We start from the raw sequence: 24,316 nt of genomic DNA, 5'->3' as shown, positions 1-24,316 counted from the left end.
AGTTCACCTCCAAAGTGAACTTGGGAGGGCTCCTGAAGAGGGATGAAATCCTTTTTTTACCACTTAGAGGGTCAAAAGTCCGCAAGGGAATATTGAAAGCCAGCAGCTCGAGGGGTATTCATATTCTACACTGCTCAGAGCTTGGTCATCTGTCTTTTTCCATCCTTTCCCCAAGCACTGAAATGACCCAGGATCAGAATGGTGGGAAATGGTTACTCAGGACTCTAGGAATCTAGGCAGTGAGCACAGCCCTGTTCAGGTTCTCTGGGTTTTATCTTCTTACTCTGATCACACGACCATTTTCCTCCTCCTTGCTTCTTTAGTGAAGGACAAGAACAGTTTGAAATTGCTTCTACTACTTTTGGTCACCAGGGTTTGGATTTTAAAGGAACCTCAGTAGGGAGAAAGTTTGGGGAACTCTTTGGAAACAACTGAACAGAGCAAAGGAGAGGGGTGCAGAGGTGAGCTGAATGCTGCTTGCCCTTGAACCAATCACACCTGTTGCCACAAGTCTCTCCTCTTTGTTTGATGCTTGCTCATCTATTGTCCCAGGAGAAGCAATTTCAGAAGGTCCCATTCTGGGCTGTAGGACAGCCTTGCTTATTTGTGGAGCTCTGAGAGGCATTACTGAGAGTGGTCCATTGTCTGTGGGTCACACAATAAAATGGTGCTCACTGATTTTACTCTGTTTTCCTTTATTGCAGCTGTTGGTTTGATCCTGTGCCAGGTGCCTTAAAACAATTGTGGTTTTGCAGATGGACTAGAGAGGCAGGACAAAACAAAGGGTCATGGCAGAGCTCTGGCCAAAATTTTTAGCACATTGAGGTCTTGTGAGGACAAAGAGAATTTCTTCTCACTTCATTTTCTTTTAGAAAAAGAAACTTTCCAGGACTATTTTCTTTCCTAGAATTCCTTTAAAAAAAATCTCCTTTTGAAAATATAATTAGAGACTACTAATATTTTTTGTTCTATTTAAAAAATATTAATAGAGTGTCCATTGGAGGTGGTTGTCATCACTGATAAGATTGACTAGAATTGACTGGTGTAAGAATGTAATTTGGGGTCTTTATTGAGGCTTGCTGTTTTTTTATGCATGCCATTATGTATAGGTGAGGTTTGAAATAGTTCAAATCATGGCGCACTGAATGTCCTCTCTGGATTTTTAGAATGTGTTCACCAAGACAGTCAAATTTTATTTCATTTTATTTGACCCATCACATTGGCTGTAACTCAGAGAATATTCACTTTAATATCTGAGTCAAAATTTACTCCCAAGCATAATACTGCAGTTATTCTTTTATAAGATGCAAATTTCTTATTGATTTCCTCAGTGCTTTCTACTCTCTCTTTCTCTTGTTAGTTTATGCTGGAGTATGCTAAAACGTTTTCTAGAATAATGTTTTTATAATATATGTCTTAATCCACTGATGAATCCCTTTCCCGTGACTAATCTCTTCTATTTTGGGAAGACAACTATGGGAGTGATGGGAATCACAGGTGAGGGAAAAAATTATATTTCTGTTTCTGAAATGATGCAGTAATTCCACCTGGGTCTTACTTATTTTATTGTAGTTTAAAGTATAATTTAATATTTAGTTGTTCTGAGTCAGTATTTATTGAGCTTTTTCTATTTTACCAACCATGATAATGTTTGTGGAAGAACAAGGACTTGTGAATGGGACAGACCTGTATTTTAATCATGGGTCTACCATCTAGTAGCTAAGTATTCCTGAACAAGTTAGTCAGCTTTCTGGGGTCTTGGTTTCTGACTTCTCTAACTGGGAATTAGATTCATTAACTCATGCAGATGTGATTACATGAGACAAAGAACTGAAATCACCGAGCATGAGTTCTGGCCCGTGGGAAAGACATAGCCCATCCTGGTGCTGGGCCTTGGGCCCAGTGATTGTTGCATGGAAAGAAATCTGAATATCAACTCACAATATTCACATTGATTCTATTTCTTGACCTTCCTCATGTAAGATGCTACAGTTTCTGCAACTTTGGCTGTCAAAATTGTGGCAAGCTATAGTAACAATGTTTGCTACTTTATCCACTTTTAAATGTACAGTTCAGTGGTATTAATTTACTTATTTTTTGGTGGTACTGGGGTTTGAACACAGGGCCTTGTGCTTGCTGGGCAGGCACTCTACCACTTGAGCCACACTCCTAGCTTCTTTTGATTTGGTTATTTTTGAGATAGGTCTCATGTTTATGCCTGGGCCGTCCTGGACTGCCATCTTCCTGTGTATACTTCCCTTACAGCTGGGATGGCAATGCACACCATCACAGCCATCTTATTGGTTGGGATGGAGTCTTGTTAACTTTTTGTCTGGGCTGGTCATGAACTGCCATCCTCCCAATATCCACTTCCCAAGAATAGGAATGAGCCACTGTGCCTGGCCAATTTCATTTATGTTGTACCACCAAACCTTTTTCATGTTCCCAAATTAAAACTCTGTACCCATTAAAATAATACCTCCCTACTCATTTTCCTCACAATTCCTGATAAACACTCTTCTATTTTCTGTCTCTGTAAATTTGACCATTCTCAATACTTCAGGTGAGTAAAATCATATATTTATTCTTTTGTGTCTGGCTTATCTCACTTAGCACCATGTTTTCAAGATTTATTCGTGTTACAGGATGCATCAGAATTCATTCCTTCTTCAGGATGAATAGTATTCTATTGTATTTATATACCACATTTTGTTTATCCATTTATTTATCATTTAGGTTATTTCTACTTTTTGGCTATTATGAGTAATATTGCTATGAGCACAGAAACACAAACCTTCTTAAGACCCTCTTGTCAATCTTTTTATATATTTAGGTATTTTTTTCGGATGGAACCCAGGGCCTCATGCTTGCTAAGCACACACTCTAGCACTGAATTACACTCCAGTCTCTCTGTTCTTTTGACTATGTACCTGAAAATGGAATTGCTGTACATGCAGCCTTTAACTTTTGACTTGACTTCCAGACTTCAGGACTGTGTTCTATGCAGTATGCCCAGCACTGCTGGCCAAATAGTTGGAGTATTACAGAAATCTCACTTATGAAATGTTTAATATTGCTCCCACCCCCACTCCCAAATCAAATCACCTTTCTGGTTAATGATAAGAACTACTTTCAAGACATCCTGGCACAAACTATGAGGATCTTTGACTTCCACCTCCTCCTTCCTCTATCCCTACATACTTGGCAAGCTATTTAAGCTTCTTCCTGTCTTCTCTCTGCCTCACCTCCTTTAAGACTTAAAGATGAGCAGTGTGTACTGTGGTAATGATTCTTCCCTTGGCATAACTACCAATACCCTTACGCCTTCATTTTTTATGGCAGTCATACATTCCCACTTTCATTTAAAAATCTTTTGAGCAGTTGGGTCTATAAAAAATTCCTTGCAAATAATGCAGGAATTCCATAGTAAGGGAGGGCAAGGCTCTAGAATGAGGGAGACCTTGGTTCAAAACCCATCTCCCACTTGCTTGCTGTTTGGCTTTGAGCAGGCTTGAAAACTTTTTATCATAATTTTGCATCTGTAAAATGGGGATTAATATAATTTCTTCCTCTTAAAGTTGTTGGGGAGGTTAAATGAAGCAATCTGTGTATTACACAGTACCTGGCAATGTTCAGTAGGTTAAGTTTTCTTGAGGATGATCAGCTAAGCCCAGGAAAGGGCCTTAAGACAGGAAGTGAGCGCAAGTGTGAAATGAACAAGTGGGAGGAGAGCATCTCCTATGTGGGATGCCAGTCCCGGGCTTTCAAGTCACCAGCAGATCACTTTTTCATGGTGATCCAACCTGGACCTATGCAATGCTAGGCAAACTGTGTACCACTGAGCTTCATCTCCAGCTCATGACTTTTGGAGACAGGGTCTCACTGCGTAGCTCAGGTTGACCTTGAATTCCCTATGTAGCCCAGACTAGCCTTCAACTGGAGATCCTTCTGCCTCTATCTCCTGAGTACTCACCCGTGCATTCTTACTACTTTCTCAGATGTTAAGACTTGAACCATGTTATGATATGTTTTCTATACCTTAGCACCTAATAGTACAGACAGACCCTGATTTACAATGGACTGACTTGGGGTTTTTCAATTTGACAACAGTGTGAAAGTGATGCACTTTTAGAAGGAACACTTTGAGTTATGAGTTTTGGTCCTCTGTCAGGCTAGCCATACGCAGTGTGCAACACCCTGCATGCTGCAGTTCCAGCCAGCCACATGATCTTGAGGGTATCAATCCTAACTCCAAGCTACGGTGTTTGTAGGTTAGTGTATTAAGTGAATCTTCAACTGATGATATTTTTAACTTATGACAGGTTTATTGGGATGAAACACCACTGTAAGCCATGGACATCTGTATATCTTTTACTGATAAACTAAAACATCACAGCTTTCCCTTTGCCCAAATATGTATAGGATCCTATGATTTCATGTCAAGTTAAAAGCTCCATCAACTTATATACGGAAATTAGTGCAGAACTAATATTTGGTTTGGCAATTTAATGTATTCAACTCCTTGATACTTCAAATTCTAATAAACAGTTAATTTTTGCATATATTCAATGAGTGCCGTTAATAAAGTGAATGAAAAGGTAGTCAGCTTTATAGGTGGATCAATCTGGTCTAAGAGAATAGAACTTTCAAAACAAAATATTATTTTGTTGAAATTCTCCATTGAGACTTTTAGACAGTAAGAATTCATTTGGATTCTCATGCCTTAAAATGAGAATGGTAGGCAATTGGGGATATGGGTTGATGACAAATATAAGTGTTTAGTATTTAATGGTGCAAAACTTTTCCCCAGTTTTCATGCTTAGCCCTTTACCTGACCTCATGAAAGTCTCTTTGATTTTAATGCATTTTTTCCTGAGTACTGAATATATTTTTAGTATGCTTACTTGTAAGAATTGTAACATCAATAAGTTGATGTCATATATTTTGAAGCCTTCTGATCATGAATTAAATATCTGTGTGTGTTCTTCTTGAAGTATGTTGTGAGCTGTGGTACACTTTGAAATGTGTCACTTAGACTTATGGATAGTTAGAAAGCAACATTCAAATACAACTTAAGATTTCCCAAATCTTTCTTTAAGATTTCTTACTTAAGAGGTAGGAAAACATCTACTGCACATACTTCTGTCACAGGCCTGCATGGCATTTTTTTTTTTGGTGTTACTGGGCTTTGAACTCAAGGTCCCAGGCTTTTTAGGCAGGGACTCTACCACTTGAGCCACTCTGCCAACAGGCCTGCATTTTTGAGGCAAATAGATCTTCAGATTTGGGGTTAGGGTTGAGGCAAATGTTTTTGTAGTATCTTTGCATTCATCTTGAACCTTCAGCTTCTCTTGTCAGATGAGACAGTTACTAAGCAGTCTGTATATTTTATGTATAATAAACCCCTCAATCAAGATGTGCCTTTTTCCCTGCTAATACTCTGATCTCATTAGTAATTCATTTATGAACACTTAAATCTTCTTTGGGAAATAACGTAGATCTGTTGTATTTACACCACACAGGTTTTCTGGTGATGTATCACTCATTGGCCCTTCACAATCTGTGAAGAAGCTGTGCCGTTATGATAATGTCTGCCTCTACTCAGGGTTGAAGAGCAGCTATCCCCTATTTTGTTCTCTTCTTTCTTGTTCTTTAAGCCATCCTTAGGACCGGGTCTTGTTCTCATGGACCTTAGTTTTGGGGTGCTGAGGTATAGCAGCCATTGCTTTGGTCAATGTCTTCATCTTCTTTATTTTTTTATTTACTTTATTACTTCACCATCTTCTTTACCTGCTCCACAAATGGACTGGGGAGAGGCAACACAAGCCTTTAGTATCCTCGTTTGGTTCTATTAACAGGTAGACTCACTGAGAATGTGCTGTGCACAGGGTCAATGGTGACAGATGAGACAGATGTGGTCCATCCGTTGCCAAGCCCAAATCCAGCTGGGGATTGAGGCAAGCAATACAAATCCAGTGTGGTATGTGCTGTGATAGGACACAAAGTAGATACGGTTTGAGGGGCAGAAAAGATTTAACAGAAGAACTGATATTTCGAATGGTGAACTTGAAAGACGAGTAGGAGGCCCTTGAGCAAAATATAGGGAAAGTGGGTTCCCAAGAGAAGAGGAGCAAAGTCCAGGGAATGAGAGGGGCTTGGCCTGTTTGGACAGAAGACATGCCTAGAACTTGGATGTGACTTGGAGAGTGCAGTTGGGGCTTGGGAAAGATTTAGGGAGAGCTTGGTCATCTGTGTCTGGGCATGTAGATTTTTTCCTCAGAGGTTTGAGGCATATTAATCAGTATAGTGGCTTGATGGTGTGTGATTTTGGAAAAATCACTCTGGCAACAAGGTGAAGAATGGTTGTCAGGGGGATGCTGAAGGCAGGGGTCATGCGATGGGGGTCTCCAGTAATGACAGTGAGCCTGGAGCATAATGGGTTTTGCTTTGAAAAAGAATTGGAAAATAATGGGCTTCATCTCTCTCTCTCTCTCTCTCTCTCTCTCTCTCTCTCTCTCTCCCTGAGTGGGGGTGTGGATGAAAGGCCCAGTAAGGAAGAACGGAGCTCTAGAAGAATGCCACGTGTCTGCTTTGTGGTGGCGTAATAGGAAGGGGGCAGGAAGATGATCAGTTCTGTTGGGGCTTGGAGTCTGCAAGTCAGGTCTGGATGGACTGAGGGCAGATGGACATACAGAGCCATAGCTCAGGAATGAGATTTGGTCTGAGGTGGCTGCCAAAAAGTCCTGAGGGAAAAGGTGACGAAAGGAAAGATTCTTTTGTCCCTTGTATTAGATTTCTGTCATGCTACTGCTTGTTTTAACTAGGCTTGTATTTATATTCCTTTGGAGTTTCTGGATATGGAAACTCCATATCTTCATAGCTAACAAATATAGTAATGATAACAATAAAAAAAGCAAAATAAGAGCTGGGAAAAGAAAAACCAAAAGAAAGGAATCCCTCAGATACTGAAGAAAATGCCCAGAAGTGAACCCCACAGGCTGGGCTTCAGTTGCTTTCTCTTCCCTTTCTTGTTTCGCTCCTGTCCAGTTCCCTCTATTTCCTATTACTCACACTTCAGAGTTCTGAAAGGCAGCTCATTTTTATTTATTTATTTATTTTTTTGTGGTGATAGGAATCAAACACAAGGGCCTCACACATGCTAGGCAAGTGCTCTACCACTGAGCTACATCCCAGCCTCCAAGTTTTTTTTTTTTTGGTGGTAGTGGGGTTTGAACTCAGGGTCTTAACTTGCTAGGCAGGTGCTCTACCACTTGAGGAACGACCCCAGACCTTTTTGCCCAGACTGGCCTTGGACTGCAGTTCTCCCCTTTCCTCTTCCAGAGTGTCTGGGTTTGTAGGTGTGTACCATTGCACCAGGCCCTCCATTTTTATTTTTTTGGGGGGAAGAAGACAGGGATGATTATTTTTCAAAACCTTTACCTGAATGTCATGTGGCTTTGGCCTTTTGCACTTTACCCAGGACTTGCAGAGGAACTGTTGGGCCAGTGTGGTCACAGATATACATAGTCTTCTGTCTCCTCAGTAAAAACAAAACAAAAAAACCCAAACCAACCAACCAACCAAACAAACAAAAAAACTCTGTTTCACTGCTACAGTTGGTGTGAGTTTTTTTTTAAAGAAATTAAGTTTACTTCAATAGGATTTTCTCATGCATTACTTTCACAAGATCAAATAATAAGATTTTAAAAAGAGTTTCCCTAAAACAACTTAAACCAATTGCTTTAGTAACACTCAGCAACCAAGTTATACTTAAAGAAAAAACCCTGCTTTGTTGTTTTTTTTCTTTTTTTGATCTGAGCTAAAGACTTACAAATAGTTGTTAATGGTATTTGGTTAAGAACTTATTTTAATTGTAGACAGCAAAATATCTACTTATTAAATTTTTTCTTCTTATCAATTCAACATCTTAATGTATTTTGGATAAGGAGACATCCCAGCTTTGTCACAAAAGTTTTTCATCATGCACACGAAGTCTGCTGTGCATCTATATTGGTCCTTGTCAGAGAATAGATTCAATTACACAGATCCCAATGTATTGTATTTATGTATTAAATGTGTCAGTTCAAGAATTTCATGTGTTTCCGTAAGAACTATGATGGAAGCCCGCCCAGTTGGCTTCTGACCCAACTCAGTTTGCCCATATCCCTTGCAAAATACTTGGCTTTGTGGGAGAAAGTGAGTCAAAATAATATTTAGTTCAAGTGACTTTTAAGTCATTTCTTCTGAGATTTAAAATGTATATTCACTTCTTTGAGCTATGGTATTTCAACATTCTGTATAAACACCACAAGAGACCAAACACAGTGGGGTGCTGGTGGCTCACACCTGTAATCCTAGCTATTCAGGAGGCAGAGATCAGGAGGATTGAGGTTCCAAGTCAGCTTGAAATAGTTCAAGAGATCCTATCTCGAAAGCCCATCACAAAAAAGGGCAGGTAGAGTGGCTCAAGGTGTAGGCCGCAAGTTCAAGCCCCAGTACTGCAAGAAACAAAAAGGAGACCAAACACATAAAGTTTCCTAAACATATCTGAAAACCACATCTTTTTCTTAGAGTTCACATCTGCCCAGATAAATTTTGCTTCTGGTTCCATTACTTCCTCAATTTGTCCCCATTGACAAGGACAGTTCTAAAAATAATACCTGTGCTTGCATATGTGAGGCAGTGGGTCCTCTCTTGCCCAAGTTCCAAGTTTATAACTCTGCTGACTGGCTTTCTGGTCTTATTATGCAATAGAAGACTACAGATGTTAATTTGATCTGAGTGTGTTTATACAATAACTTTTATAATGTAAATTGAAAGATGGAGAACCAAGTTTTATGAGGCCAGCATTTCTAGTGAAGTCTCTCCACCCTATTCTAATTGGGATTGACTCTTAAATTGAATGAAGAACAAACAACTCTGCATTTAAACATTTCACTACATGTTTCATTTTGTCTTCAGTAAATGGGAAGATAGAGACCTAAGCAATGGGTAAGATTTACAGTGTGAAATAGATTCACTTTGGGTTTTTTTGGTGGGGGGATCGGAGAGGGAATTCGAAATGTTTTGAAATAGTGCACATCATTTCCTTAGCCAAAATTCAGGACTTTTCCCAAAGATGTGTCAATTTAGACTTATGTAAACAGACTTCTCTAGAAAAATATGACAATACTTACTAATTTGTGAAGCTGAAAATTCTGCACACTACAAACCAGATTTCTTTTGATGAATTAAGAAGTGGAGGTTAGGGACAGGGTAGGATGATCGTGGTTCAAGGCCAGCCTGGGCAAAAGCACAAGACCCTCTTTAAAAACAAACTAAAGCAAAAAAGGACTGGAGACATTCCTCAAGTGGCAGAGTGCAAAGTTCTGAGTTCAATCCCCTATAAATCAGAAAAAGAAAAAAATACAAACAAGCCAAGAGTGGAAACTTCCCAAGGGTAATCTGGTGTGTGTACCTGGAACTCAGAGAGGAGGACTGAGCTGGAGTGTGAGCTTGTGAGTGGCCTGTGTTGGGAGCCAGAAGCATGGACTAGATTCTCTTGTGAGAGAAAAGGACCTCACGCTGAGCCCTGTGGATCTCTAGATAAATGGTGGTAGGAAAATGAATCTGCAGGTAACACCAGGATGAAGGGACCATAGGAGGGCTCTGAGGTGTGACGCACAAGAGGAAAGTGAGTTTCAAGAGAAAGGACAGTCAGTGCCATCAGTGCTCTTGATGGTCCAGTGTGATGTTGACTGAAAATCCCTGTTGAATCTGACAAAGTCGTCATGGGTGAGCTCAAGGAAGCTGCTGTGGTGGGGCAACCAAGGTGGAAAACAGATTGATGTCGGGCTGGCCGGGCGGGAGAGGTAAGAATAAGGTATCCCTGTTGTAGACATTTCTGAGGGGGCCCGCTGGGAAGGAGGGCATGATGGGAGGTGGCAGTTAGGGAGTAAGGGGTCATGCTTTCAGGTGAGAAAAGCCAATGAGGAAGAAGCACTTGAGCGACAGAGATTCAATAAATGAGAGAAGAGAAAGGGAATTTGTGACAGGTGCCATGGCTCAAGCCTGTGGTCCTAGTTAGGTGGGAAGCTGAGATGGGGAGGATTGAGGGTTGAGACCAGCTCTGGCAAAAAGTTCGCAAGACCCCATCTCAACCAATTGCTGAGTATAGTGGTGTGCACCTGTCATTCTAGCTACACAGGAAGCACAAATAGGAGGATCAAACTCCAGGTTGGCTTAAGCATAAAGTGAGACCCTATCTCAAAAATAACTAACACAAAAAAGACTGGTGGAATGGCTTAAGAAGTAGAACAACTGCCTAGCAAGTACAAGACCCTCAGTTCAACACTGCAGGAGCGAGACACAGAGAGAGAGAGAGAGAGAGAGAGAGAGAGAGAGAGAGAGAGAAAAGAAGAAGAAGAGGGAGGAAGAAGAGGAGGATGAGGATGAGGATGAAGATGAGGCAGGAGGAAGGGCGGGATGGATGGAGGGCGGGAGGAAGAAAGGAAGGAAAGGGATTCATAATTTGGTAACAGTAGTGACAACTAATATCCTCCAGATGCTTATTTCATCCAGTGCACCGAGGTAAATCCTGACAGTTAAAGTCTTAGAGTGCACTTTCTCCAAGTTAGCAAGGAGGCAGGTGAGCCTAGAGACATTCAGCACCTGCAGCTAGTAAGTGATGGACTGACTTCTAACCCTGTGACCATCCACCCAGTTTTGAACTTAGATACTCTGTCCTTCATTTGAATATCTAATTAAGATTCTTTAATTTATATTTTAAGTAGGGCTACTTTTTTATTGTTTTATTATTCATATGTGCATACAAGGCTTGGTTCATTTCTCCCCCCTGCCCCCACCCCCTCCCTTACCACCCACTCCGCCCCCTCCCTCTCCCCCCACCCCCTCAATACCTGGCAGAAACTATTTTGCCCTTATCTCTAATTTTGTTGTAGAGAGAGTATAAGCAATAATAGGAAGGAACAAGGGTTTTTGCTGGTTGAGATGAGGATAGCTATACAGGGCATTGACTCACATTAATTTCCTGTGCGTGTGTGTTACCTTCTAGGTTAATTCTTTTTGATCTAACCTTTTCTCTAGTACCTGTTCCCCTTTTCCTATTGGCCTCAGCTGCTTTTAAGGTATCTGCTTTAGTTTCTCTGCGTTAAGGGCAACAAATGCTAGCTAATTTTTCAGGTGTCTTACCTATCCTCACCCCTCCCTTGTGTGCTAAAGCTTTTATCATGTGCTCAAAGTCCAATCCCCTTGTTGTGTTTGTTAAGTAGGGCTACTTTGAAACTTCTGTCTGAAGGTTTGATTTCCAATAGTTCTGACAATTTTACAAGTTGCCTGGATATAAACCAAAACAATCCCTACCCCTAGGCTTCTCTTCTGAGAATCCTTGTACTGTGGGCCACACAAAACATCGTGCTGAGGCTGGAAATGTGGCACAGTGGTACAGCACTTACCTATCACCTGGGAGCCCTGACTTCTAGCCTTAGCCCTGCAAAAAAAATAAATAAAGAACCCAACCGCATAGTGTAGCTCAACGTAGACTGTGAACGGAAGGCTCCTTGCCCTAAGAACTCCCTAAGCGATCAGCTCAGGTAAAAATGAGGTTAGCAGAGGTCTTGGTTACACTTGGCAGATGGTGGAGGAGGGCACATTGAGGTAGCAACTTAGTAAGGATGAGAAAGTGGTCTGAAAATGTGCTCTAGCAGTTTCCCTGAAGATTCTGACTGGTTAAATGTCCTGAAATAAAATTCACTTTGTCCCCTTGCTTTTACTAGGGCATAATGACTACATGTGCCCAGCTACCAACCAGTGCACCATCGACAAGAACAGGAGGAAGAGCTGCCAGGCCTGCCGACTCCGCAAGTGTTATGAAGTGGGCATGATGAAAGGTGGTAGGTATACCTGCTTAAGGCCTGGGGGATGCTGGCCATGGTACTGTCCAGACTGGTTCTTTCTATTCTGAATAGTCATCTGGAATTTGGTGTTTTCTAAGTAATTTGTTCTATTCTTATTGTCCTTTGCAACGAAATGAATTTTCATGACACATTTTATTTTTAAAAATTGGAAGTGACTGGAGCTGGAAAGTCTAACATGCCATTTTGTGTTTTATATTTTGAAGGTAAATAATTATATTTTAAATCAGAGGTGTGGGGGAGGTAGTGGTAGAAGGAAATGAAGACAGCGCAATGAATTACTCTGGGAATATTTTCAGTTTCCGTTTATTTTGCTAATTTAGAAAAAATGAAATCAGAGATAAACTTTCTTTCATTTGAGACTTGTGTGCATGAGAGTTAAGTGGCCAATTTACAGCCTTCAAATGTCTTAGCATACCTTAGAGAATGTGAATTTTGATGGAAAGGCATGCTCTCTTTTGCAAGGTATGCCTCTCCTAGACTCTGTGTCTAGTGTAGTGCTGTGGGCACCCGAATGGTTACTGACCGCCAACAAATCCTGAAGCACTCAGCATTTGTGTCCTTGTGCTTAGATTGTGACTGCTGGGATGTGTATGTGTGGGGGTGGTGGGGGAGGTTCCTGCCTCCTTGTGTAGTCAGTCTTCCAGTTTTTTTGTATGGAAATCTGGAGTCCTGTTCTGGGGGTGTCAGGTGCTCCTGATTGACCCCCTTGTACTGTTGGTAGTCTTTTCTTGAGGAGCATTGCTTCTGGTCTTGTGTAGTTCAAGTCAAGTCAGGATGCCCTCAGTGTTTCACAGGGATGGAGGAGGGAGGGAGGGGACAGTGATTGTACTCTCTGCCCACTGTTCTGGGGGGAAGTTTTCCAAGCCCCGTGAGGCTTGGGATAAACTAAAGAGAACTACGTTGCAATGAGAAAGAATACTGGTTTTGTAAATGAGGTCAGCTAACTTTTAACCGATGAACACCTGGGTGAAGGAGGATGGAGAGAGACACTCAGTGATGGAGATCAGGAGGAGGGCGTGCTCGTCTATTACGCAGTTTGTCATGAACGATCCCTTCGTCCTGTGGTCAGGCTGAGACTGCAAACGCAGCACTGAGAATGAATTCCCCTGGTGAAGAGATGAGATGCTGATTTACTCGCTGTGTGAGATGTGACTGTATGCCTTGAACGCTGGAAAAAGAGTTTAATTCGAAAGGTAATGGATTCCAAGAATTGAACATCACCACTCAGAAAATGACACCTTGAGTCATAAATGGATTAAATATTTAAGAAATTAGTTTTTTCTTTGTAGTGTTGGAAAATTAGGCTTAATTAAACTCACAAAAAGCTTCTCAAGGTAACTTGGTAAGTGACAGGAATATAACTGTTACCTGAGAAGAGTTTAAATTGCAACGGAGGAGTACAAGTCTTGATAGTCTTTGGTGACTGTAGATGTAAGCCCAGGACCTTTATTCTCTCTGAAAGTTGAAATAAACAACTTGTGAATATGTCCAAAACATTTTTTTAATTTGATGGTACCCATATATTGACCCCACTTCATAAAAACAATTGGTTATTTCTAATTAATATCAGATACAGTCTCGCTGCATAAATATAAATTATACATCCTCATTTTTTAATCTAACAGAAATTCTAATTTGCAAATTCTAAAGGTCTTCTCACTGTTTTCAAGTAGGACTCTGGATAATTTGACTGCACCTGGCCTGTCTATCATGCATACACTTGTACATGAACGTTTTTGACTGAAAAATATATATCCATATCCGTTTTCTGGGGCTGCCATAAAAATACCACATGCTGGGTGACTTAAACAACAAAGTTAATTTTCTCACATTGCTGGATGCTGGAGTCTAAGGTCAGGGTGCTAGAAAATTTGGTTTCTGGTGTAGGTCTCTCTTACAGATTTGAGGGGTCTTCACATGACATTTTCTGTGCCCACACAATCCTGGTGTCTCTTTCTTTTCTTCTACGGACTCCAGACTCATTGGACTAGGGCCTGCCCTTGTGGCTTTATTTAACGTTAATCATCTGAATGAAGGCGGTATTCCAAATATAGTCACATTGGAGCCTGAGGACTCGGTATGAATTTTTTGGGGAGACGCAATTCAGTTGATAACTGGTGTCATGACAGATTGGATGGCTTAATAACAGAAATCAGTTTTGTTCCTGCACTGGAGGTTCGAAGGCTGAGGTCTGTGTATTTGGCTTGCAGATTGTCACTTTCTCCCTGACCTCACAGGACCTTTTCCCTGCCCACACATTTCTGCTGTCTCTTCCTCTTTTTATAAACTCACCAGTCATATTAGATTAGAACCCTACCCTTGTGACCTCGCTTAATCTTATTCACCTCTTTAAAGGACTGTCTCCAGATATAGTTCCACTCTGAGGTCCTTGAGGTTGGGGTTTCAGCATCTGAATTGTGCAGTTGTCTACATAGAATGAAAATGTGTCTTTCTGGCAGTTTATCTATGTACATATGTTTGGAGTCAAGTTTTATGATATAACCACAGTCTGTGAGAACATCTCATTTTAATTATTTGTATAAAGTACTTCCCATAAAGCAATATAATTTATTGCCTTTTCAATAACACTGGATACACACATAACCTCATGACACCATGTATAACAACTCAGAAATCCCACTGAATAAAGATTTAATTTACAACTGGAAGTAAATTATAATTCATTGTAAAATTTACAGTTGTAAAAAGCAGCTGTGACCGAATAAATCTTTACAACTGGTTTCACAACAATCTGGTTTCGTAACCAGGTTAGACACCAATGAGGACATTGAATTTCTACATGCAAATGAAAAGTTGGTGTCAGAGAGCCACATACCTCCCTGCTACTTGCAGGGCTGAATAAATTCTTTGGAGATTTTTTTCTAAAGATCCATGAGAAGTGATTTTACTCTGTTAGAATGCCTCCTGTCCCTGAAAACCCCATTATTGGCTCTGAGTCCTGCAGTTCAGTGACATGCAGGAGTAGGTGGGCCTTAGGGGGCTGTTTCCCACCCTAGTACATGCTCTGATCTCTCTGTCTAGGGTGTTCTGTCTTCTTCAGTTGCCTCTCCTTCAATTGGAGACTGCAGATTAAACGTCTGTGCTCCAGGAAGGACCTCCCTGTTCACTCACTGAAGGTTGGATTCCTGTGTTACAGCTTCATGGCAAACAGCTCTTAGCACTTGTTAAACGTCTGTCTCTTTCTAAGATTCCTAAACTCTATGGGGGGCAGTCTGGAGTTCTCTCTGTCATGTTGAGTAATCTAGCACCAAACAAGTCATAATGCAGGTGTTTAAAAGAGTTTTAAAGAGTTTTTTTTCCCACAAATTATTGAATTGAGTAAATTCATTTAAGTAGTTACGTTTTTAGGGGCGTCTTATAGCAAGCAATTACAGATAAAGAGTATGAGTAAGACCCTTGTCCCTTCCATCCTTCCTTACAGTAGGAAGAGGACAGACTGAGGCTTGACAGGGTTGGAAGATGGATCAAATAATAAACCATCAGAATAGAAGGCCAGGACTTTGGCAATTACTCTTGGGTTTAGTGTAAGCCTCTAAATTACTCAGACTGCTTGACTTCCAGGGTATATATTGTTACGTATGAGTGTGACATTCTTAACAGAAATGGGAAGACTTCAGAAGTGAAATCCCAGTTCAGATATTGACCCCCTCCTCAGACTTGCTGGACAACTCCATCAAAGTCACTTTTGTGATGTCACAATTCAAGGGTGTGAGATGTGATAAACAATTTGTATTCAACCAGATTGTCATGAAGATCACAAATCATAACACAGGAAAATACTTTATAAGTTTAAGGCACCATGCAAATGTTAGCTATTACATCTTTTCTGTCTTAAAACTTCCCATCTGAGTTAAGAACGTTATCATATCTGAGTGCTGCTATTTCTTTTTTCATTTGGAGGAAAGAGAATGGTAATTTTATCACTTCTACTAGGTATAAATATCCAATCCTTTGTGGAGAGTAAAAATCTGGCTTAGATACATAAGCTTTTTTTTTTTTTTTTTACATCCTTTGTTGCCATGTGCTGAGTGTAGCCACATTTGAGTGAGATTTGTTGTTCAGCTTTGAACGGTGCCAGAGATTGACACAGTTTTGTTAAAGTTCTTTCCTCACAACAGACTCAGGGACATATAGGTGGCAAGGTTCTCAGTTTTCAGGTGGAGAAACTGCCTCGTAGAAAGTAATTGATGGATAGGGCTTGTGCAGCACTAACCACCCAGGTTGTGTTTCATCACAGCACGTTGAAAGAAATCTGAGACAGAGCAGTAGTGAGCAACTAGTCTTTATTTATTTTAATGATAATATTGCAGTGTAATGCTCAGAAATATTCCAAAACAATAAATAAACACCTAGGAATAAATTGACTCAAAAGGGTGAAAGTTTTCTATAATGAAAGCTATAAAACATGGAAAAAAAATTGAAAAGGACACACAAAAAAGGGAAAGACATCCCTTCTTCACGAATTGGAAGAATCAGTATTACCACAGTGTTCTCACTGCTCAAGGCAATCTATAAATTCAGTGTAATCTCTAAACAACAGCAACAACAAACAATGACTTTGTTCACAGGCATAGGCAAAACAATCCTAAAATGTGTGTGAAGCCACAGAAATCATGGAAGAGCCAGAGCAGGCTTGAGCAAAAAGGAACAAAGCAAGAGGCGTTATACTACTGGACTCCAAAACTTACTGCAATGGTGCGGTGATTAAATGAGGTGGTGTTGCCAATGTTAGAATTTCAAAGTGAGAAAATAACCTAAAACTAATGTAGACGGGGAAATGTAAATATGTGTCTAGAGTAGCCTAGAATGCCAATGAATAACTTGTTAAATTTAATAATTCTAATGGTGTGTTACTAGAATTCACTTTATTGATGAAAATAACTCTCAACCCAGGGATTGGGACTGGAATTTAGGATTGTTGAATAACTGCACAAAAGTTATAGCTGCCAGTGAACCTAAGTTTTCTCAAAAGGCAGGCTTGGAAATTCAGGTTTAGGATTTTATTTATGAAAAATGTTAAAAGTTTTGTTCTTTACAAATAGAGTCTGGTCTTTTAAAGTACAAAACTATACATTTTAATATTATAAAGATTATTTTAAATTTATATCATAGATATTTAATCTGTTGCAAACATCCCCCACATTATCATTTTTCACTTACAAAGAAATAATTAATGGATTAATTAATTGAATTATATACAGGATCTTGAAGTCTAGTATTTTGCAATATTTTAAAGCAACTAAACTCTGCCTCCTAAAGCAGAAGCAGATACTCCAAGTATGAAACAGGTAAAAGTTGACTTGATATAGCCTCTCCTTACTCAATATGAGAAACCTTCTTGGAACACTAGAGCTCCAAGCAACATAGTTAGAAAACCATTGACCTAAGGTAACCTTACCATCTTCTAGAAAAGAAAACTAAGTCCTGGTAAGACTAAGTGACTTGATCAAAATCTTCACTTAGCAGAAGACGTATGACTAGGTGCTAGAGCCAGAGTTCTCTGTCCTTCTCATACCACCACTCACACCTAACAGGATGAATAATTGATAAGATATATGGGTGGCAAATAACTAAGTTAATGCACACAAATGGAGTTTTTTTTTTTTTAGAGGTTGGAAAGATTTTATTTGCAGAGAATTTAGTTGGAGAAAAGAGAAGAGAAAGACTGCATATTGGAGAATGCAGGGGGACCCAGAAACCGGTGATCCCCAATGCACACAAATGCATACACACACTCCAGGGAAAAGAAACTTGGAGTAAAATAAGCCATTTTGCTCTATTCTTCCAGATTGCATCATGGCAGCAAGAGTTCAGTGATGTGTTGACCTGGAAGCTAAGAGAATTCAGTCTAGCCTTCCACTTGCTCTGTAGTCACAGTGGCAGCAATGGTGGTGGCAAGGAGTGTGGAATGTATTAGGACTCAATCTGGGTTGTGAGGTTTGGAGAAATGGGTAGGTAGGTGATGTCCACATTGGGGCCAGAAATATAATCAGTGAGAAACCAAGACATAGAAATTATAGTCATGAAACTTCAAATAGAAAATAAATTTAGATGTCCATTAGTTTAGCAAAGATGAAAAAATGAGAGAATTATTTCATTTTTCTCTCCAACTTTTGGTAAAAATGAGAGGGATATCCTGATTCCTAGTGCCTTTGCTGCCTACTAGGGACAAGGCAGGCCAGCTCCTGTGACATTTGTTCAGATGGTCTTTATAAGAACTGTATGACCTTCAGATATCTTAATGTGGACTGAGAGATTTCTTATAGATTGGCCAGAGAGTATGATGGGATCTGTCCAATTCAACCATTGATGCTGTGGTGACTTCTTCACCAAAACTGTTCCTACAGGGTCACCAATTACCTTTATGTGCTTAATCCAACTGTCAATCCTCAGTCCTCATCTTCTGACCAACGAACAGCATTTGACACAGTAGACAATTGTGTCCTTGTTAATGCACTTTCTTGATTTGGTACCCAGGACAATATATAGTCTTAGCTTTCCTCCTACCCTCTTCATCACTCCTTCTAGGTCTTCTTTGTGTTTCTCTTTCTTGCCTGGGGTTTATTCTGGGGACCTCTTTTCTTCTCTGTTTTACATTTACTCCTGGTGAAGTCTAGTCCCCATAGCACTAAACACCATTTATATGCTCAGACTCTCAAATTATTCCTACAGCCCACACCCTCTCCCAGGTCACTGACTTGTAGGTGCATCTGCTTGTGTGTCTTCTTCTCTTGGATGTCTAAATAATAGTACTTCAAACTCAATTTGTTCAAACCCACACCTGTGATCTTTCCCCTCAACAAAGCTTTATCTTCATCTTTTCTATCTTAGCTAATAATGACTTATCATCATTTGGCCAAAATTTAAATTATTCTTCACTCCTCTCTTCCTCTCAGACTTCACATTTGAGAAACTGTGGTGGCTGTACCTTCAAATATTTTCAGAATCTAGGCACTTCTTGTCACTTCTGCTGTTGCTACTTTGGTGTGAGCCACCACCATCTCTCCCCTTTTTCTTTCTCTTCTTGTTTCCCCACAGCCTATTCTACCTCTAGATACATTAAAAATAGAAATCAGATTGTATCACCTTTCTCATCAAAACCATGCATGGCTTCCTATTTCACTTGGATAATGTCATCACAGTGCTAAGACCTTCTGTCATCTGTCTCCTCTAACCTCTCCTTCTCTCTCTCTCGCTCTCTTGCTTGACCCATTCTAGCCATGTGGCTATTCTTACACATGAAGCACACTTTTATCTTCCCTCTCCCTGCAATGCCATCTTCCTCAGATGGCCACGGGCTATCTCTTTTCCTTCCCTAAGGTCCTTTGCTTCATATCACTTTATCAGTGCTGCTTCCCTTCCTTTATTATTAATGTGACTCACTTCTCCATATCTGACTGTACTCTCATTGGACTGTGTGCCCTCCCTCCTCCATCATGTTCACTTCTATGTTTTCCTATAACATTTCTACTTTCTAATATATAATTCATTTTACAATTATTCTTCCTTGTTGTCTCTCTCTCCCTTCCTAGAAGCTAAGCTTCAGAAAAGAGCTTACAAATAGAGTATGTTTGCATATTTTGTTCACTGATATACAGTGAACAAAATCCATGTTTTTTGCTTTCTACAGTTTCAATTATCCACTGTTACTGTGCTGCAGAAATATTACAGAAATAATTAACCAACAGACTTTAAATTGAATGTTCTGAACAGCGGGATGAAATTTCAAGCTGTCCCTCTGTCTTTCCCAGGACTTAAGTCATCTTTTTGTCCACTGTATCCATGATCTATACACTACCCTTGTGTTAGTTGTATTGTAGCTGTCTCTGTTATCAGAGACACAGTACTGGTGTTTAAGTAACCCCCAGGTTGTTACCTAACAATATATCATCTTTTACTCCACTTCATCTCATCACCTCGGCATTGTATCATTTCACATCATCACAGGAAGAGAAGGGTGAGTACAGCACTATAGGACATTTTGAGAGCGAGATCATATTCACATAACTTTTATTACAGTTTGTTATTATAGTTGTTCAGTTTTGTTATTAGTTATTGTTGCTAATATCTTACTGTGCCTAATTTATAAATCAAACCATATGATAGATATATACTTTTAAAAACCAGTATACATGTTACTGGAGTCCTAAGCCAGAAGGGAGCCTCAACAAACCAGTTCCAGCCACTCACATCAAAAAGTAAACAGGAAAAGTAATGGTGAAAAGCAGGAAAGGAATTCAGTTTTCAGTATGGCTATGCCAGAAAGACAAGGGAACTACCATCCTCAACACTGCCTTTAGGCATCCTGACATGAGCTTCAGGTTTAACTAGGAAAGAATTAGCCACAAGGCAGAGTTGCTCAGTGGAAGTGTTCTGGGCCTATAAATAGTGAAGGAATTAGAGCAGGGGCCTAAAAGCATGCGTAGTTAACAGTCTTCATCACACTCAGGTCTGGTTCTGTGAGGTCCTGCTGGCTCTGGAGGAGGAGTCATTATTGCTTGTGGGGAAAATTCAGTTCCCAGATTGAGATGGTTGCTCTTGCTGAAGAGAGCTACCTCAGTTCCTGTCACGGGGCAATTGCTCCCTCTTTGGGAGTAATCTCATTATGGGTGATTGGCTTGCAAGGACCAGCTGTTTTTGGAGTGCAAGGCGACTGTGGGAAAGAATGATTCAGAGAAAGGATGAGTTTTCTTTGGGTTGAGGGCAATGACTGGACACTGTCAGGCACCATTCCAGCTGTCTGGAACAGGATGTTGTAAAGACTGGCAGTTGATTATCTGTTGATTAGGATATCCTTATAAATCTTGAAAATATTCTTATCTTGGTGTCTTCATCCTTGAAAGGGGATGATTCCCAGTTTTAGATGAGCAATCATTAAATGATTAGCATGCTTGCATTCAGAGTGGAACAGGAATCTAGCCCAAAGTTTTAAGGTAGTAAAGGAGTCTGATGTAAAATCAAGGCAGAGATGGTAGGATTGAACACTTGCAGGTCCAAGTGAAGTCAGTGTTTTTTTTTGTTTTTTTTTTTTTTACCAAAAGTAGACTGAGTCCTTGTTGCATGTATTGGGTTTGGTTATACTCATGGCTTCAGCCATCTGCTGCGGATCTTAGAATGCCTAAGGGGGATATACAAGTGCTTACATTAGTGCCTAAATATAATAAGGAGTCAAGGAAGCTTCTATTGTGCATCACTTAGTGGGATGAACAAGTGGAACTGAAAGTGCAACTGTACAACTATGAATACATTGAGAAGCAAGAATCTTATCTTTCTAATCAGGAGAGATTATCCACTTGGAAGTTAAACCCTGTATAGTAGCAGCTTTTGCTGCATAATTGGATCTCAACTCAGATCTCAATGGCAGACAAGAAGTATTACTGCTCACCTATGATGAAGATCAGCTAGGAGACTTTGCTGACCTTGGCTGGGATCACTCATATGTCTGGAGGTGAGCTGGCTCTTTTGGCTGGAGCAACTGGGAAGACCTTGTTTTGCATCACCTGTTTCTTCTCTAGCAGGCTTGTCTTGCCATGTTTTCATGGTAGTGAAAGAGACACCCAAAGAGAGCAAATCGCAAGCCATTCAAAAGTCTTTGCTTGTATTATTTGATGGCATTCAGTGGACCACAGTGAGTCAAATGTCTGAGTCTATGGGCAGAATGAGAGGAGGCTTCAGAGTTATATGGCAAAGATTAAAAAATTGGGACCACTTTTTTTTTTTATCATTTATCTCAACCAAAAATATGAGTCTTTCAGATTTTGGACTGTAGAACAATTAGAGTCAGAGTATCTTGGATTTGGAAAGTTTATCTACTTTTCTCCTCTACTCAATGCAAGAGTCCATTATGTCACACCCCTGACAGTTTATGTTGAAGTACAGAATACAGATGTGTATTTTGTTTTCATGCCTATCCTATATACAGAATAAGTAGGTACAGTAAGGTAGAAAATCCAGAAATAAATGCAAGCCAGTACTTCTAGAAAATATGGGATATTTTCAGGCATGCTGGATTTTACTAATTTATTCAGATGTGAGTTAGTGTATATGTGTGTGTTATAATTGGCTATGAAAAGACATTGAAAAAATATAAAACTATTTAATATTTTGGTAAAAGTTAACTGTTTGTTATATAAAATTAACCAAAGAATATGGACGAAATAATTATAACTTTATTTTTATTTAAGTTACAGTCAGAAACCAGGTGTGGTGGTACATGTCAACAATCCCAGCCACTGCAGAGGTACAGGCAGGAGATTTATGATTTGAGGCTGGCCTGGGCATAGTTAGCACGGACATTCTCAAGACTGAAATGAAAACAAAGTGGCTGTGGACATATCTCAAGAAGCAGCAAGCACTGGGCCCTGGGCTCAGTTCCCAATACCACCACAAAAAAAATGATCGCTAGAATGGCAATTTAAATTTTAAAAAATTTTATTTATTGTTAATTAAAATTATTTTAACTGGCAGATATTTATTGTGTGCAACATGATATTTTAAACTATTGTATACATTGTAGAATGGCTAAATGAAGCTAACTAACATATTATCTTACCAAGTTTTGTGTGAGAACACTTAAAATCAACCTTACAGTGATTGTCTAGTATTCAATGCATTGTTATTAACTATAGTTGCCATGTTATAAAAATAAGCCATTCATGCTTATTATTTCTGTTGTACCCCTCAACCAACGTCACCTGACCCCCAGTGACTACCATTCTCCTCTACTGTTATGATCTCAAATTCCTAGATTCCACATCTAAGTGAAATCATGTGGTATTTATCTTTCTGTGTCTGACTTTTATGTCACTTTACATAATGTTCTCGATGTTGTTGCAGATGTCAGAGTTTCTTTTTTTTAAGACTGAATAATATTTGTGTATATACAACATTTTTCTTTATCCATTCATCAGTTTATGGACACTGAGCTTAATTCCATATCTTGGCTATTATGAATAATGTATTAAGGAACATGAAAATGTAGATGTATCTTTGATATATGGATTTCATTTTTTGGATATATTCCCATTAGTGGAGTTGCTGATCAGTGATTAGTTGCTGATTAGTGGAGTTGATTTCTATATTTAAGGTTTTTTGAGGAACCTTGATAATAGCTCAATTACATTCTTACCAAAGAGGTGTAAAGTTCTTCTTTCTCTATATCTCTGCCAACACTTGTTATTGTTCATCTTCTTGGTAATAGTCATTGGAATAGGTTTGAGGTGCTATCTCATTGTGGTTTTAATTTACATTTCCCTGATGATTAATAATTTGGAAACTCTTTTTATATTTTCCAGTCCTGTTGGCCATTTGAATCTCTTCTTTTGCAAAGTATCTGTTTAGGACCTTTGCCTATTTTGCACATGAGTTACTTGTTTTCTTGAGTTGCTTAAATTCTTATATATTTTGGATATTAATCCCTTATCATATATGTTTTGAAGATATTCTCTTCCATGCTGGTGGTTGTCTCTTCATTCTGTTTATTGTTCATTTCTTGTGCATTTAACTTAGTGAAATTCCATTTGTGTATTTTCTCCTTTGCTGCTTATGCTTTTGAAGTTGTATCAGGCAGACAGACAAATAAATGAAAAATTGTCTAGACCAATGCCATGGAGCTTTTCTCTTAATTTTTTTTCTAGTGGTTTTATAGCTTCAGGTTTTATGTCTATATCTTCAATGTTGAGTTGATTTTTATATATAGTGTGAAGTCTATTTTTCTTCTTTTGCAAGTAGATACCCATTTCTCCCAGTACCACTCATTGAAGAGACTATCCTTTTTCTATTTGTGTTATTGGTTAATACACATGTTGAAAATAAACTGATTGTAATTCATGGATTTATTTCTTCCTTGTTTGTTCTGTTGGTCAATGTGTCTCTTTGTATGCTGGTGCAATGCTCTTTTCATTACAGTAGTTTTGTAATATATTTTGAAGCTACTTATTGTGATACTGTCAGCTTTGTTCTTTTTGATCAAGATTGCTTCAGTTATTCAGGGTCTGTGTGGTTACATATGAATTTTAAGATCGTCCTTTCTATATTTGTGAAAAATATATTTAGAATTTTAATAGCGATTACATTCAATCTGTAAATCACTTTGGCTAGAATGGACATTTTAACAATCTGAATTATTAAATCCATGAATATGGGCTATCTTTCCATTTATTTGTCTATTCTGCAGCTTCTTTCATCAATGCTTAGTTTTCATTATACAGGCCTTTCATTTCCTTGATTAAATTTATTGCTGAGTTTATGTTTTTTGTAACTATTGTAAATGGGATTGTTGCCTGGATTTAGATTTCAGATAGCTCATTGTTACTGTGTAGAAACACTGCTGTCTTTTGTATGATGATTTTGTATCCTGAAACTACTGTATTTACTTGTTA

At 39.3% G+C, this 24,316-nt stretch overlaps 1 protein-coding gene across 9 annotated transcripts in view; it reads left to right on the top strand.

Annotated features, from left to right (window-relative positions):
- The window catches only part of Esr1 (estrogen receptor 1), a 399,315-nt gene that overhangs the window by 179,214 nt on the left and 195,785 nt on the right, over positions 1-24,316 (top strand). For all 9 annotated transcript variants that reach the window (XM_074072284.1, XM_074072304.1, XM_074072297.1 and 6 more), the window contains exon 4: positions 11,775-11,891. In XM_074072284.1, coding sequence (XP_073928385.1) covers positions 11,775-11,891 — 117 coding nt within the window. The remainder of the gene's footprint in view (positions 1-11,774; positions 11,892-24,316) is intronic.

The sequence above is a fragment of the Castor canadensis genome, chromosome 1 (genome assembly GCF_047511655.1).
Source record: "Castor canadensis chromosome 1, mCasCan1.hap1v2, whole genome shotgun sequence".
Lineage (NCBI taxonomy): Eukaryota > Metazoa > Chordata > Mammalia > Rodentia > Castoridae > Castor > Castor canadensis.
The sequence above is the reverse complement of the archived record's forward strand: the minus strand, read 5'-3'. Positions and strand labels throughout refer to the sequence as shown.